This window comes from Python bivittatus, unplaced genomic scaffold (genome assembly GCF_059951505.1).
Source record: "Python bivittatus isolate LINGU-HERP-01145 unplaced genomic scaffold, Pbiv_v1 ctg000350_np1212, whole genome shotgun sequence".
Classification (NCBI taxonomy): Eukaryota; Metazoa; Chordata; class Lepidosauria; order Squamata; family Pythonidae; genus Python; species Python bivittatus.
In genome coordinates this window covers 36,378,249-36,393,184 of record NW_028277074.1, presented here as the reverse complement: position 1 = coordinate 36,393,184, position 14,936 = coordinate 36,378,249, and the positions used below count along the sequence as shown (strand labels likewise).

The 14,936-nt window shown below is 36.2% G+C and overlaps 1 protein-coding gene across 3 annotated transcripts in view; it reads left to right on the top strand.

Annotated features, from left to right (window-relative positions):
• SHROOM2 (shroom family member 2) overlaps window positions 1-14,936 on the top strand; it is a 118,375-nt gene that overhangs the window by 48,362 nt on the left and 55,077 nt on the right. For all 3 annotated transcript variants that reach the window (XM_015888984.3, XM_025170100.2, XM_025170099.2), the window contains exon 2: window positions 6,034-6,185. In XM_015888984.3, the coding sequence (XP_015744470.3) occupies window positions 6,034-6,185 (152 nt within the window). The remainder of the gene's footprint in view (window positions 1-6,033; window positions 6,186-14,936) is intronic.

Below are 14,936 nucleotides of genomic sequence, written 5' to 3'. Positions count from 1 at the left end.
ATCGCTTTGGCTGGGACACAGCATAGTAAAAATTAATATTTATTTGCAACATGATCTTTTAGAACTACCACTAGTGGGTAGTTATGTATTTACAGAAAGCTGACATTTTTATAGTAATTTTATTAAAGTACAACAATAAAAACTAATACAAACTAAAAAAAAGAATAAAAAGAAAAAATACAAGGTGCAGAAAAGAAAAAAAAAATAGAAAGGAAAGAAAAGAAAAGAAAAGAAAAAAATAAGCATATAGTAAAGAAAAAAAGAAATATATAAAAAATGGCTTCCCCCTTCATCACAGCAAGTATGAACAATTTTAATAACTTCTTCTCTTAAAATATAACAAGTAATTGCTTCTTCCCATATCCCATCTCTTATCTATAAACGAATCCTTAAAGCCTCGTCATTTCAGTCCTGATGGCAGTAAAGGTCTATAAGGGTTACCAGAGATAGACATATCTATTTTAACCTTGATCAAATAAACCAACTTTATATTCCTTTCTTTTACTTCTAACAATCTTGATCTTTAGTCCCTTCAAATTATGTCCTAGAACTTGATTTCTTTTCATTTTTTCTTTGTTCCTTCTCACAAAATTCTTCAAAGCTTTAAGAAGCCTCTCTGTAAATCTGATATAGGAAAGTTATCCAAGTCATCCTTTTGGTTTGTTATTTGTATATTCCTTTTAATTATTAAGACATCAGCCAGCTTCATTTGTATATACAGAGTAGCATTTTTTTTCCATATCATTCTTGTAGCCTGTCATTTTTAAATCCACTTTCAAATCAGTCTCTGTCTTCTCAGGTAAACCTTGTTCCATAATATCTTTTAAACACAGCCTATATAGAGAGGTAGACACTCTTAAAATTAACTTCTGGGTCCATTGTTCAAAAGTATCCTTCAGTATGTCCAGTGTTAAAATCTTTTGCTTAATTCTGTATTTATCAGTCAAATTTAAGTGTTCTTCTCCTTTAATTGTAATGTTTAGTTCCTTCTAGTGTCCAATTTTTAAAATCTTATTATTTTTTTAAGAAAAGAATTCAAAACAAAAGCATTTTCCCATGGGAAAGATTCATATAATTAATTCCAAAATCTTATTTCAAATTTATCTGTACCCTTAGTTCATTTGTAACTTTCTAAAATCAAAGTTTTATTCTCTCTTTTGCTGTTTGTTCAAAAAAAAAAATTAAGTCCTTAAACTTGTATTTAAAACTTCTTTCACTAAGGATTGAAAGAAATTCACCCAGTGATGTAAAACTTGTCATTCCAAAGTTTCCTAATAGCTGAAAAGTAGTTATCAAGCAATTTCTGAAAGTGATTAGAAAAGGAAATATGCGAACCAAGTGCCCTTTTGAAAGGCGCTAACTGAAGTTTGAGCAAGATCGCTATTCCCTTGTCTCCCAGAGTTCTAAGCCCACCAGAAACTGCTGTCTTGTGGTCTCCTCACAAGGAGCAACTGTCTGGAGCACTTGTGGGTGATCTCAAGTCCTCTCTTTGCCTAGAGAGGAATTACAAAGAATCGGACTACTTGCCGCCTCTTTATTCCACTGCAGTCATCGGCTCCCCTTTTCTCAGAGCCATCTTCAGTCTGCCATTTCTTCTTTGGAAGTCCAGAAAGCTGACATTTTTCTTTGATTTTAAAACTACATTCTGTAATATTTGGGGGTGGTTATATGGTTTGTGCTTAGTCAAAAAAGGGCAATGGTTTTTGTTGCATGGATTGTTTTTTTTCTCCAAATGAATAATTCAGTTTTGTGCACGTGAAGGTCAGGATGTTGATCAATTAGAAAGGATTTGGAGAAGAACTGTGAAGGACCCTTCACTTTAAGAATATCAAATTTTCAGTCCTAAGTATATGTCAATACGTGTTGAAATTGTTAATCATATTGAGATCTCAAAAGGCCCTTATAAGGCCTACAGCAAATGTCTCAGACTCCAAGATTAAATAGATAATTAATTAATTGAGTTCTTGTTTGTGCTTGCTAATATTTTCAGGTATCATTAGTGTAGGTAGTTGCTTTGAAATCCTAGAAGAAAAATTGAGATATAAGTGTTTTAAAATATAACAACTAAAGTATAGATAGGGCAGAGAGGTAAACTGTATTATAACTTAATTTTCTTAAATGCATTATATAAATATGGATTAATCTTTTAAGCTGATGGATGCCATTATGTCACCTTGAAGATCTCAGACAGTCTCATGTGAGAATGCTGAAATCTTGTGAAATGTGTTAATTTCTCAATAATTTAAAGATATCATGAGCTTCTCACAGATCATGAGGACAGTACCGCTAACAGTTCTAAAGTAAATTTCTATGAATAGTGGAAAGTGATATAAAAATCTTGTTTATTGATTGATTGACTTGTTAAATTTATTAATTACACTTTGCATATATGATAATATTTTGCAATCACAATTAAATATAGTAATTTATTTTGCATCCTGTTTTTAGCAATTGTATTTCAGAATTTTAACTGTGTAGAATGTTGACAAGCATGCAAGTTTTCAGTATTATGAGCAGATTTCTCTTTTAAGAGCCATGTAACTTAGCTCTTGTACTCCTTAACCATTCTCTGAGTTTAGTGAATTTTCTTCCATATTATGTGCATAGATTGGTCATAGAATTTTTTTTTTTTTTACCTAAGTCATTTCTACAGTGGATGATTTAAGAAAATGTTAAACTTAGAGTTTAGGTGAAATGTTTGAAAGTGTAACCAGTCAAATGTACACATTAATTTATAATTGCTGGCTCTGTCTAAAAGGGTATACTATAGTTCTTCATGTTTTCATATAAGCTTACTGAAATTCCACTTTCTGTTCTATTAAATAAAAAGAGGTTCTAGCGGTGACTTTTTTGTTTGTTTTTTGCTTTTGTTTTGATTTCTTTTTTCCTTCAGAAGTTCTTTCTTGGTGTGTTTGGTAAATATTAAGAAGGAACATATTTTATTTCACCTGAAGTTTTATATTTACTGTTAAATTCCAAAAGACAATTGTGTAATAGCCTTTGAGGAGGGTATGTTGTCCATAATGCTGCCATAGGTTCCTACTGTGCTATGTGGAATACGTTGAGTCCCTGCCTGGGGCTGGAGCAGGATGGTCCAAGAGGGTAGCTAACCACTGCTTTATAATCAGTGTATTGCCAATTTAAAAAGCAAAAAATATAGCTAAATATTTCTTGAAGGCCTAGGAAATGGATTCCTTTTAAAGCAAGATTGTATAGTCTCTAAGGTTTGATTCCAAATATACAGGTAGTCCTCACTTAATTAGTGCAGCGACCATTTGAAATTATGATGGTGCTGAAAAAATGAACTTATGACCCATGCCCGAGGATACAGCCGTTGCAACTCCCCTAGGGTCACGTAATCAAAATTTGGGCACTTGGCAGCCTGCCCACACTTATGACTACAGGGGTACTGCAACTACCCCCACCCGCCTATCTCCCCCCCATCTATGCACAGTGGCACTCGGCAGCACCACCAGGACTGGGGCTGAAGTAAAGGCCCGAGGCCTTCAGCAATCTCAGCCAGCTGCCACCACCCCCAGTCCTCCACTTCAGCTCCAGTGCTGCCACTGTCACTGAGAAATGCCACCTCAAGCTCCATGCCTCTGGCCTTCACCACCTCACACCAGTCCCCAAGCCGCACCTCTCATTCCTTCCCTAAAGCCGGTGTCCCGTTGTCCTGTTCCTTCCTGAAGCTGCGTGTCCCATACCTTCTGCAAGCCGGTGTCCCATTCTTTCCCTAAGCCGCGCCTCTTGTTCCTTCCCTAAAGCCGTCCTATTCCTTCCAGAAGCCGTGGATCCCATACCTTCTGCAAGCTGGTGTCCCATTCTCGCGATCCTTCGGAAACCTTCTGGTCTTCCCCAGGTCTCACAAGAATGGAACGCCAGCTTTAGGGAAGGAACGAGAGGCACAGCTTGCAGAAGGAATGGGACTATCCCAGAAATGCCAGTAGTTGTTCTGCCTTTTATAGCATTTTCATTTTGCAATGAAACTTGCAGTTGATCTATATTTGTCAAATACAGATTTTCTAATCACTATGTCCTTGGAAAGTCTGTGTCGCAAAATAATAAACTACTATTCAGTTTTTCTTCCTCTGTAATACATTCCCAGTTCTTGCTTTCTTAGGAGTTCAGAAATCCATTTTATTCCCAGACCCCTTTTATCTCAAAACTCAATTCTGGCACCTCAGAAACTCTTAAGATGTTTTAAAGAAATACATTTAAAGCATTTTCTTTTAAGGAAATAAATGCAGTTTCCTCCACTTCGAACTCTGGGTGTGTGTGTGTGTGTGTGTGTGTGTGTGTGTGTGTCAGGATTCAGCTTCTCCAAGATTTTTACATTTTTTTCAGCCTTGGATGATTAAAGGACTAGGCTGCTGTTTATAGGTACTCATGCTACAATTTTACCATGCCATTTTGCTTCCCTCTATCCATCTTGATATGTAGATAGCCATATTCAAAAGAAATAAAAACTGGGGGGAAGGGTAAGAAATTGCATAATAAAAATATTGCAACAAAGAAAGTAAACCAAACAGAAACATAAAACAACAAAATGCAGTCATATACCCAGGAACTTAACCAGTGTAAAAACAACACAAGGTTCAAGAGAAAATATAAAAGGAATAGCTGCTCCCAACACAGCAACCTCCCATTTCATTTCATTTATTTCATTTATTTCATTTCATTCCCCATCCCCATCCCTATTCCCAGTCCATTATATTGAAATACGTACTATCTGGGAATTCTTGGAATTGCAGTCCTACCAATTTGGTGGGTTCAAAATTAGGGAAGTGTGTCTTACTTCAGGTCATAGGCTTGCTACAGAGCCATGTCTGAGTTTAATGCTAGGATACAGCATATTTCATAGGGATGTCATTCAGCCCATTGATGAAAACAAAACAAAACCTAGGGCTAATTTGATTTCCGATCAATAGGTGTTTTCTTATTGGCCATTTTGTGAGAAGACAAATAGGGAGTGTGCCCACTCATTGCTCTCAAAATCCAAAATATACCCTTATCTGAAAAACTTGCTTGGCATATTGGAAAAAGTATGTAACAGTTGTTACTACTACTACTACTAATAATAATAATAATATAGTTTATTACAATAAACTATAATAAACTGGGTTTCTTTGTCAACACCAGTGCTGTCTCTGGATGTGCAAGCATTCCAGGTAGTCCCTGGGTTAAGAACAGATGACCTATAAAAATGGAGTCTATTGTAGCAAAATTCGAGTGAAATATACAATGATTCAAGTTAATTACACAGTACTACTTACAAAGTATTATACAATAATATTACTCCGGCTTACATACAATTTGATTTAAGAACAGATCTTGGGAATGGAAGTTGTTCTTCGACTGGGGACTATCTGTACCTGTTAAGGAGTAGGTTCCAGTGGGGGGTCCTTCTAGACTCACGGCTCCTGCTTAAAGAGCAGGTGGAAGCCATGGCTAGAGGGGCCTTTGCCCAGATCTGGCTGGTGTAGCAATTGCCGAGTTAACCTAATGAACGAGGACTTGACTTCAGTAATTCATGCTCTTGTTACACAGAACTTCACCATTTTGATACTAATGATGGACAGGGTTACAGTATTGTGATCAGTTAGTGATCAGATTGATGCTTAATTCCAATAAGATGAGTGCAGTGTGGTTTTTGGGAATATTTATTTTGGGATGAATGTCTGTCTTTCTGTGTAGAAGTGGAGATTTGTAGTATTTTAAGTTTAGAATTGCTACCTAATATCAGATGGATATAGTAAGTGGATCTGAGTTTTACCCATCTTAAAATGGTGTTACAAGGGACCATCTCCTGGACAAGAAAATTTAACCACCGTGCCTTGGTAACTTCCAGATGAGCTGTTTGGATGCCTTTTCTTCCTTCTTTATTTTGTTTTTAAATGTTTCTTTTACGCTGCTGTCAAGTCAGCCTATGGATTTCTATAAGATGGACAGGCAGAATATAAGTGCTTTTAAATAAAATATGTAAACAGGGTTGCCAGTTATTTTTTTTTTTCCCTCATTTATATTTTTCAGATTGAAGAAGGTAGCAAAGCTGCAGCTGTTGATAAATTACTGGCTGGAGATGAGATTGTCAGCATCAATGACATTAACCTCTCTGGCTTCAGGCAAGAGGCAATCTGCTTGGTGAAAGGCTCGCACAAGTTTCTGAAGCTTGTGGTAAAAAGGTAAGATCACAATATATAGTAGCAAAATCTGAAATCAAGTTTTGTTTTGATGTAGTTAATTTAGTAACAATAAATTCTTTTCACCCAAATACCTTTTTTTTTCACTACACAAATTTCTGTGTGCATTTTCTAAATTAACTCAGTTAAGTCTAACTCAATTTCAATATGTTTTATTTTTAAATTGCTTCAGAAAGCTACTGTAGTCTATGTTGTCATTCATTCTAGGGAAGAGATTACTATGACAGTAGGTTGGGGGCACTTTTAGGATTTGTTCTGTAGTATTTCTAAACCTAAGAAACTGCAGGGTAAAAATCTGGCTTGTACATATTTTAAGTCTCATCAGTTATGATTGTGACACTTTTTGGGAAAGGCACCACATAAGTAAGAATGATGCTTTATCTTATATTGCGGGTTTAGTCATTGAATGTTTGTGGGAAACATTCCTTCCCAAACATTGTAAGATTATAAAGTGTGATATTCATATCTCCATTGCAGTTCTTAACTGTATAGATTCCTGGTTATAAGTCAGCTTTCTCCAACTTGGAAAAGTCTCCATGTATTCAATCTGCAATTCCTAATATTATTGGTAACTTCAGAAGTCTGGGATTTGCTGCCCCAGTACATATTCAGGGTATTGTATTGGTATAGTTACCATAGGCCAATATGGCTATATGTAAGGAAGTTGGCAAGGGAGGAAGCAGTGGTTCTCACCCTAAAGAGAATCATTATGTCAACATAGATCAGGTATGTTCCAAGACTATAAAGAGAATAGGCAAGTATAACTTAACTGATAAATATGGAAAGAAAAAGACTAGTGTATGATGGCTTTAATTTCTGTTCAGTGCACAGATTTTCTGTACAGTAACTAGACTAATCTATCAATAGCATCTAGTGAAATATCTTCAATTGGTCTTTACCTTCATTATCTAGAGAGCAGTCTTGCGTGATATAGCATGTTAAGAAATTGTTGAAGAATTATAACAGAGAATCATGAGCAGCAGGTTCTCCATGTGTAATGCTTTTCCATAGCCTTTAAAGAAAACAGAATTGGATATTCAACGAATCAGGTTTTTGGCACTGCTTTTGGGAAGCAATCAAATGTTGCAAAGGAGAGGAGGAGGAGGAGGAGGAGGAGGAGGAGGAGGAGGAGGAGGAGGAGGGGAGGAGGAGGGGGTAGGAAAATTAGAAGTCAGCAGGGAATGGAGTATATTCTCTTATATTGTATAGAATGTTAGGTTGCTTATAGCTGGGGTTTATGTTCACAGCAGTGAGTTCCTGCTCTCAAGGAGCAATTCTATTTCCTTGAAACCAAAACTATTGAACTGGAAATGTTCAGTCAGAGAGATATGAAGACAAAATCTTCTAGAAGATGCATCCCACTCCCAGTAGGACTGCTTCTTTGCTGTCAAAGAGATCAAGAGCTTTAAGATGGGAACATTATTTCAAAGATAAGGGAGATGTTCCCAAGTATTTGGAAAATGAACCCATATCCTCTTGTACAAGAATACTTGTAAGGAGTGTGGAGGGATTTTCTTGTGAGTGATTTGATAATTAGAAACACAGACAAATGGACCTGTAATGGATATATAGATTGCTTGGTGACTTGCCTGCCTGGTACAAAGGTTGTGTACATCCCATTGCTTTCAAAAAATCTCCTAAATAGTGCTAGGGAGGTGGCAGCACTATGGTCCATGTTGGCACCAATGAGATTTGGAAATATAGTCAGCCAGACCTTAGCAGAGCAAAATCCATGACTGCCAAAGTAGCATTCTTAGAAATGTTATCTGTTCCATGTGCAGACACAGATTTGATAGGAATTGAGGACAAGCTGAACCTGTACAAGATAACTAGTTTCCACTTAAATCAAAATGGAACCAGATTGCTGGCACATAACATCATAAAGGTGGATGAGCACCTTTTAAACTGATCCCTGAGAGAAACCTGAGAGGTGCTAGGAAGCATCCAATTTGTAGATGCTTCCTGGCATAGGAAGGTGTAGATATTTTAGGAAATATTACATGGGATAGGACTAATGTTGGAAGTTGATTAATTGATGGTTCAAGCCTTAATATTAGTTACCTATTTAGCCATACTTTTTACTCTTTACTATATGCACTTCTTAGAGACTATGAAACAATTTCATGGGTGCTATTTTTAGGAAGTCCATTAAAACATGGCTTTTTCATCAGGCCTTGGGGACTTGAATGGTATAATTTGTTCTCTCCAGCGATAGGAGGTATCTTGAGTTTGATGGTTGTTGAATGGAATCATTTCCAGAGCTATATGTTGCTATATATGTCTCTTTTTAATGAATTGTGATTGCTACTGTTTTAGGGTAATATCTATTGTATATATGTAACCCAGTTTGCAATGGTTGGGATGTATACCATTCAGAATAAGCTTTGATTGAAGTGGCTTATAAACATAGTAATCTAAATAAATACTCAATCTAGACATCAGCTAATTGCAGAGAGAACAGTAGTCCTGTCAGATAAATAGAAGGTCATTTTTCCACTTCTTGTAGTGGAAGAATTGCTCACAGTCATTCATGCCTTAGCTATCTTCCATTTGGATTATTGCAACACACTGTATGTGGGCCTGCCGTTGAAGACCATCCTGAATCTGCAACCAGTCCAGAATGCAGCAGCACACACAGTTTTGGATGCCCCACAGTTCACCTGGGTAACACCACTGCTACATGAGCTATACTGGCTCCCAGTTGCTTTCTGGGTACAATTTAAGGTGCTGGTTATCACTTTTAAAAACTTACATGGCACAGGGCCAGGTTATTTGCAGGACCATCTCTCCCTGAAGGTATCTGCCTGTCCTACTAGATTAGTAGGGTAAGTGTAGTCCAGGTCCCCTCCCTTACACGTTGTCATCTCCCAAGCACTTAGCTAGGATGGGGGTTGAGCTGGGAGGTTGTTTGGTCTGGTGCCTGGGGGAAAGGATACTTCTGTTTTTATCTTTGTTTTTATGGATTGTTGTGAGTTGTATAGAATCATTATATGAGATAGGTGGCCATATAAGTCCTGAAATAAATAAATCAGTCAGTCAGTCAGTCAGTCCATAACTAACTAACTAACTGAAATAAATAAATAAATCAGTCAGTCAGTCAGTCCATAACTAACTAACTAACTAACTAACAAATAAATAAATAAATAAATGTTTTTAAAATTCAAATAACCCTGAACCTGAGATGTTCTTTCTGAATCTCTCTTTTTTGCCTCTATCCTGAAGTTACTTTTCTCTGCAAATCTTTTTGTCATTTTGGTTTGGAGCCTCTCTTCCCTTCCATCCACCTACACTTTTGCATCTGTAGATCTGTATTTATAACATTTGTGTACTTTACCATCTTCCAACGCATAATTAACATATGAATCTTCCAAAGCCTTTAAAGGGGCAGATACTTTTTCGGTTTATTTTAATTTACAAACAGGAATATATCAGTCTCCTAGAAGATCTGCATTAAGTCTTCCAGGAGATCACTATTTCCATGTCCAAACCTCAAATAAAAGAAGAAATAAGCTATGTAAGCAAGGAGTTAGTCTCTCTCACAGGCACAGCTAAAATGGTCATGGGCATTTGATGCCCAGTAACAAGACAGGAAGGTGCAGTCCGACAGCAGACCTGCTAGACCAATTATAACTGAATAGGTCATCAGTCCTGACTGCTTCATTTCCAAGATTCCTCCTCCATGTATACTAGATTGTCTGCTTGGGAAGGTTTGTGGCAGAATAAGAGAGAATACCTTTATCACATTTATGCTAGAAAACCTTTAACCAACTTTATGCTGCCTCACCAGCAGTTAACAATGAGATGATAGCAATGTTGTGAAGAGATATCATCTATAAATGGTTGGTACTTCCAGAGGGAGAATGGCAGGCTGAAGACGGCTCCACAAAAAGTAGAGCCAACAACTGTGGCAAAGAATGAAGACTCAGTGAGTAGACCAGCTTTTCAAACTCTGGACAAAGGAGAGGAGGAGAGATCACTGGCAAGTGCTCCAGACAGTTGCTTCTTGTGAGGAGACTGCAAGACAGTGGTCTCTGGTGGGTTTTGAGTCCTGGAGACAAGGGAACAATCATCTTGCTCAAACCGCAGTTGGCACCTTTGGAAGGACAGTAAGTTCGCATACTTCCTTTTTTAATCACTTTCAGGAAATTGCTTGTTAACTACCTTTCAGCAATTAGAAACCTTTGGATCAGCAAGTTTGAAAGCACTGGATGAGTTTGCCTTCAATCCTTAATGAAAGAAAGTTTTAGCTACAAGTTTAAGAACTTAAAAAACATTTTTTAAAAAAATAAACAGCAAAAGGTTAATAAAAATTTTGATTTTAGAAAGTTACGAACGAACTAAGGGTACAGATAAATTTGAAATAAGGTTTTGGAATTAATTATAAAGAATCCTTCCCATTGGAAAATGCTTTTGTTTTGAATTAAAGGAAAAAATACATAAGGGTAACATTTTAAAAATTGGACACTGGGGAACTAAAGATTTTAATTAAAGGAGAAGAACACTTAAACATGACTAATAGTTACAGAATCATGCAAAATATTCTAACACTGGAAATATTGAAGGACACTTTTGAAAAATTGAGTAAGAAGTTAATATTAACAATATCAACAGCAATATCTGCCTCTATGGATGGACTATGTCTAAAAGATGTTGTGGAAGAAACACAAGTTTTACCTCACAAGATAGGGACTGAGTTGAAAGTGGATTTACAAATGACAGGCTACAAGAATGACATGGAAAAAGATGTTGCACTAGACATACAAAAGAAACTGGCTAATAATTAAATAATTAAAAGGGACATACAGACAATAAACCAAGAGAGTAACCTGAATAATTTTTCTATATTGGACATACAAAAGAGACTTGTTAAAGCTTTGAAGAAACTTGTGAGAAGGGACAAAGAAGAAATGAAATCCAGTTTTACGACATTACTTGACTAAACTAAAGATTAAGATTATTAGAAGTAAAAGGAAGGAATATAAGGTTGGTTTATTTGACCAAGGTTAAAATAGATATGTTGTTATTTCTGGTAACCCTTAATGGACTTTTGACACCAGGAATGAAATGACAATGCTTTATGGATTTGTTTATAGATAAGAAATGGAATATCAGGAGAAGAGATTATTTGTTGTAACTGAAGAGGAAGTGAAAAGTTACTAAAATTGTATATACTTGTGATGAAGGTTGGGAGTCACTTCTTTATATATTTTTTCTTTTTCTTTACTATATTCTTACTTTTCTTTTTTCTTTCTATCCTTACGTTTTTCCTTTTTTTCCTCTTTGCACCTTCTTTCTATTCCTCTATCTTTCTTTTAGTTTGTATTAGTTTTTACTATAATTTGTAATTATAATCTTCAATAAAATTACTTGAAAAAAATATGAATGGTTGGAAGGGCATCCTCATGCCACAGCAAATAGGTCATGTAGGTGGGCCCATAGAGTGTAGGTTTTCATGGTTTGAATTTACTGGTAAAATGACTTCCAAGTAATGCCACACATGAGACAAGAATTTTTTAATTTTTTTTATGTTTATATAAAGGCAAAAAATGCTAAAATTTTGTTTTACCCATGTGTAATAGAGAGGTAGGAGATAATAGGAATGGGAAATCAGGGAAGCACCAAAGAGATGGCACAATAACAGCAAATATGAGTGGTTTCTGGGAGTCCTACCAAAAGTTATATATACAAAGAACCAATAGTTTATAACAAAATCCCATCTGGACTGAATTATAATTATATCTGTTTGATGCTATCTTGGCTTCTAGTTTGGAAAAAAGAGAACAGTTAAAATATCACCTACATTCTAAGCTGCTCAGAATGTTTCATTATATATTTATTTCAGGCCCTTTCAACATTCTACGGGATAACTCATTGCTTTACTCAAACATAATGATACTTCTTCTCCATGTAGTTATGACTGTTTGCCATTTCTGAATGGTTACATGAATCTGCATCTAGGTACTGGCTCTGTTTTTGTTGCTTTGCTAGCAAATATATTATCTAGACATTTTAGCAACCTCTCTTGCTGTGCTACAGGATTCAGTGGTGGAGTTGTTGACAGGCTGAAAATGACTGCCAGTATAATTATGCCCTCATTTATATCTGTTTTGTAGCTTCACTCACCACATTCCAAATGAGATGATTTTAAAGGTGAAAGAGGTGCAGAAATAAACAGTGTACATGATGAAAAGTTAAAACATTTGGGACTTTTTAGCCTACAGAGAAGTCGCTTAGGACATTAGAGGTCATGGAGTAGAAAATGTGAACACTTTTTTTTCCCTCACACACAATGTTAGAAGTTGGGGTCTTCCATTAACACTAAAGACGGAGAGGTTCTGGGCTCATTTTTTTTTAAAAAATCCTTACACAACACATGAACATCAATGGAATTTGCTGCTGTTGGGTGTTGTAATGGCCACCAATTTAGATGATTTTTAAAGGGGACTGGATAAATTCATGGAAGGTCCACACTTTCAGTGGTTAGTGATCTTGAAAACAATAAGTTACAACCAAAATCATAGGGAGCATACCTTAAGTATTTGCTGCTCGGGAGTGCAGTGGAAGAAGCTATCATCCTTTCTGTGCTATTCTGTTCCTTAAACCAGGGTAGATTTGTCACAACATGAACTTCATTTACTTTTAAATAGAACAGCATTAGATTTTCTTAGGCTACTTGGCCAATTAATTTGATGCTGCAGTCAAGCAAATTGTCAAATGACAGCAGAAACAAACCTGATCCAAGTCAGAAGATGCCACAGAGTTCCTTTCTTTTTCCTCATTGTGCTGGTATTGAGAATTCCTTCCAAACGATTGAATGCTTGAAGGAGAGAGGGAACCAAATAAGATATTGGTCTTTATTATCCAGGGTGTTTCCGGGTGGCAAAATGCTTTTTCTTTTGGACGTTCTGAATATTAGTCAGAAGACCTTCTACATAAACTTTTAAAATGTAATTTGTATTCAACCATACAGTTCACCTTGGGTATAGAGAGATACTGTAACAGTGAAGATATTAGTTTTCCTGCTATAGTGCTTTGTTTAAACTAACTCCCAAGAAAAGTGAGTTTTAAGTCTCCTGTGTTAAAAATACTTTCAGTAGAATCCTTAGAATCTTAGATCTGGAATTTATCATCTCTTCCTGCATGCAGCACTTCCCAGATATTGACTCTCAAAGCCCATTGATAGTCTGCATTCAGGCACTTAGGAGGCATGTTGACTTTATATTAAATAAGTGCATCAATGAATAAAATGAAAATTTCAAGTGGTGTTGAACTTCCCTTTAACACTTCGTTTGGATGCTAATGAAATAGTACATTTGAGAAACAAATGCACAGTATAAACACAACTCTTTAATTTATTGTTTCGGCCCTGCTGGAACAAGTATGTTGTTTGTTCTTTTGAAAACATTGTAAGAAATGCAATTCATCTAAAAAGTATGTAACCTTCCTCTCCCTCCACACACACTTTTGGAGACTTTCCACATATTCAGTGTGGGTGTTCCATGTATGTTTTGTGTTTTTAATTGAATTAAAAGAACACCAAAATAAGCTAACAATGTGTGTAATTGCAGGCTGCATTAATTGTCAAAACAGCTAACTTGATGTGTATATTTTGGTGCAGCAGATCCTGATTTAGTGCTTATTAAATGAACTTGACAGCCCTTGCGGGTTTGTTTTTTAAGATAATATACTTTTATCAGTTGAATTTATGTGTTGATCAACATATACTTCCATTATGGAAAAAAAACACACACCAAACCCCCTAGATTTCCTACCTCATCTCTGACAGAAAAGTGGCATACTGTATCAGTCTTTTTAGGGTTGCTGAAGGAACCATATATCTATTCCTTCTTAATGTTTTATGGGTAGTGTTATATCTTTTCTAGTGCTGTTGTACTGACTTCAGCATTTCATTATTGTTGTTTTAAATATGAACCTACATAAAGGATATGTCACATAAAGCAAGCTGCAGTGATGACAGGACCAGTTATGGGGTAGCTCTCAAGGATAGAGGCAATTGCTATGATGGGAGATTTCTTCATTTAAAATCCTAGTACACAAATATGCACAATTGGATTTTTTCTAAATAAAGACATTGCTGCAAGATTCCCATTATAAATAGATAGGTAGGTAGGTAGGTAGGTAAGGAAGGAAGGAAGGAAGGGAAGGAAGGAAGGAAGGAAGGAAGGAAGGAAGGAAGGAAGGAAGGAAGGAAGGAAGGAAGGAAGGAAGGAAGGAAGGAAGGAAGGAAGGAAGGAAGGAAGGTTTGCACTGATTTGAAGACCTGAAGAAGATTTTATCTGGGAATTAATATTCCTTATGCTTGTGGAGGTTTGGGGGAGCAAAACATATTTGTGACTGGGATGATGTGTATGTATTAATGTATTGTTTTATTAAACTGAGAAATGTGACACTGGAATGCACATTTATTTGAGTAACCATCTATTAAATGTGGTTAAGTCATGCTTGCTCAGAGGAAGTTAATGAGAAAGTCAAGATTAGTCAATACAAAAATACGCTTAATTCTGGCTTCTCAGAGGTTGCCTTTTATCTGGCAGTGTTTTTCAGCATGAATGTGTGTTCTGGGGTGTGTATACGCATGCATCTTAGATGAGTAAAATAATGCACTTTTATTATAGAAAACAATCTGCAAGGTCAGGAACCATATTTCCTTTATTTGTTTGATAGCTTTTCCCCCTGTGTTTCAGTCACTATTGTATTCTGAAAGCAGTTCAC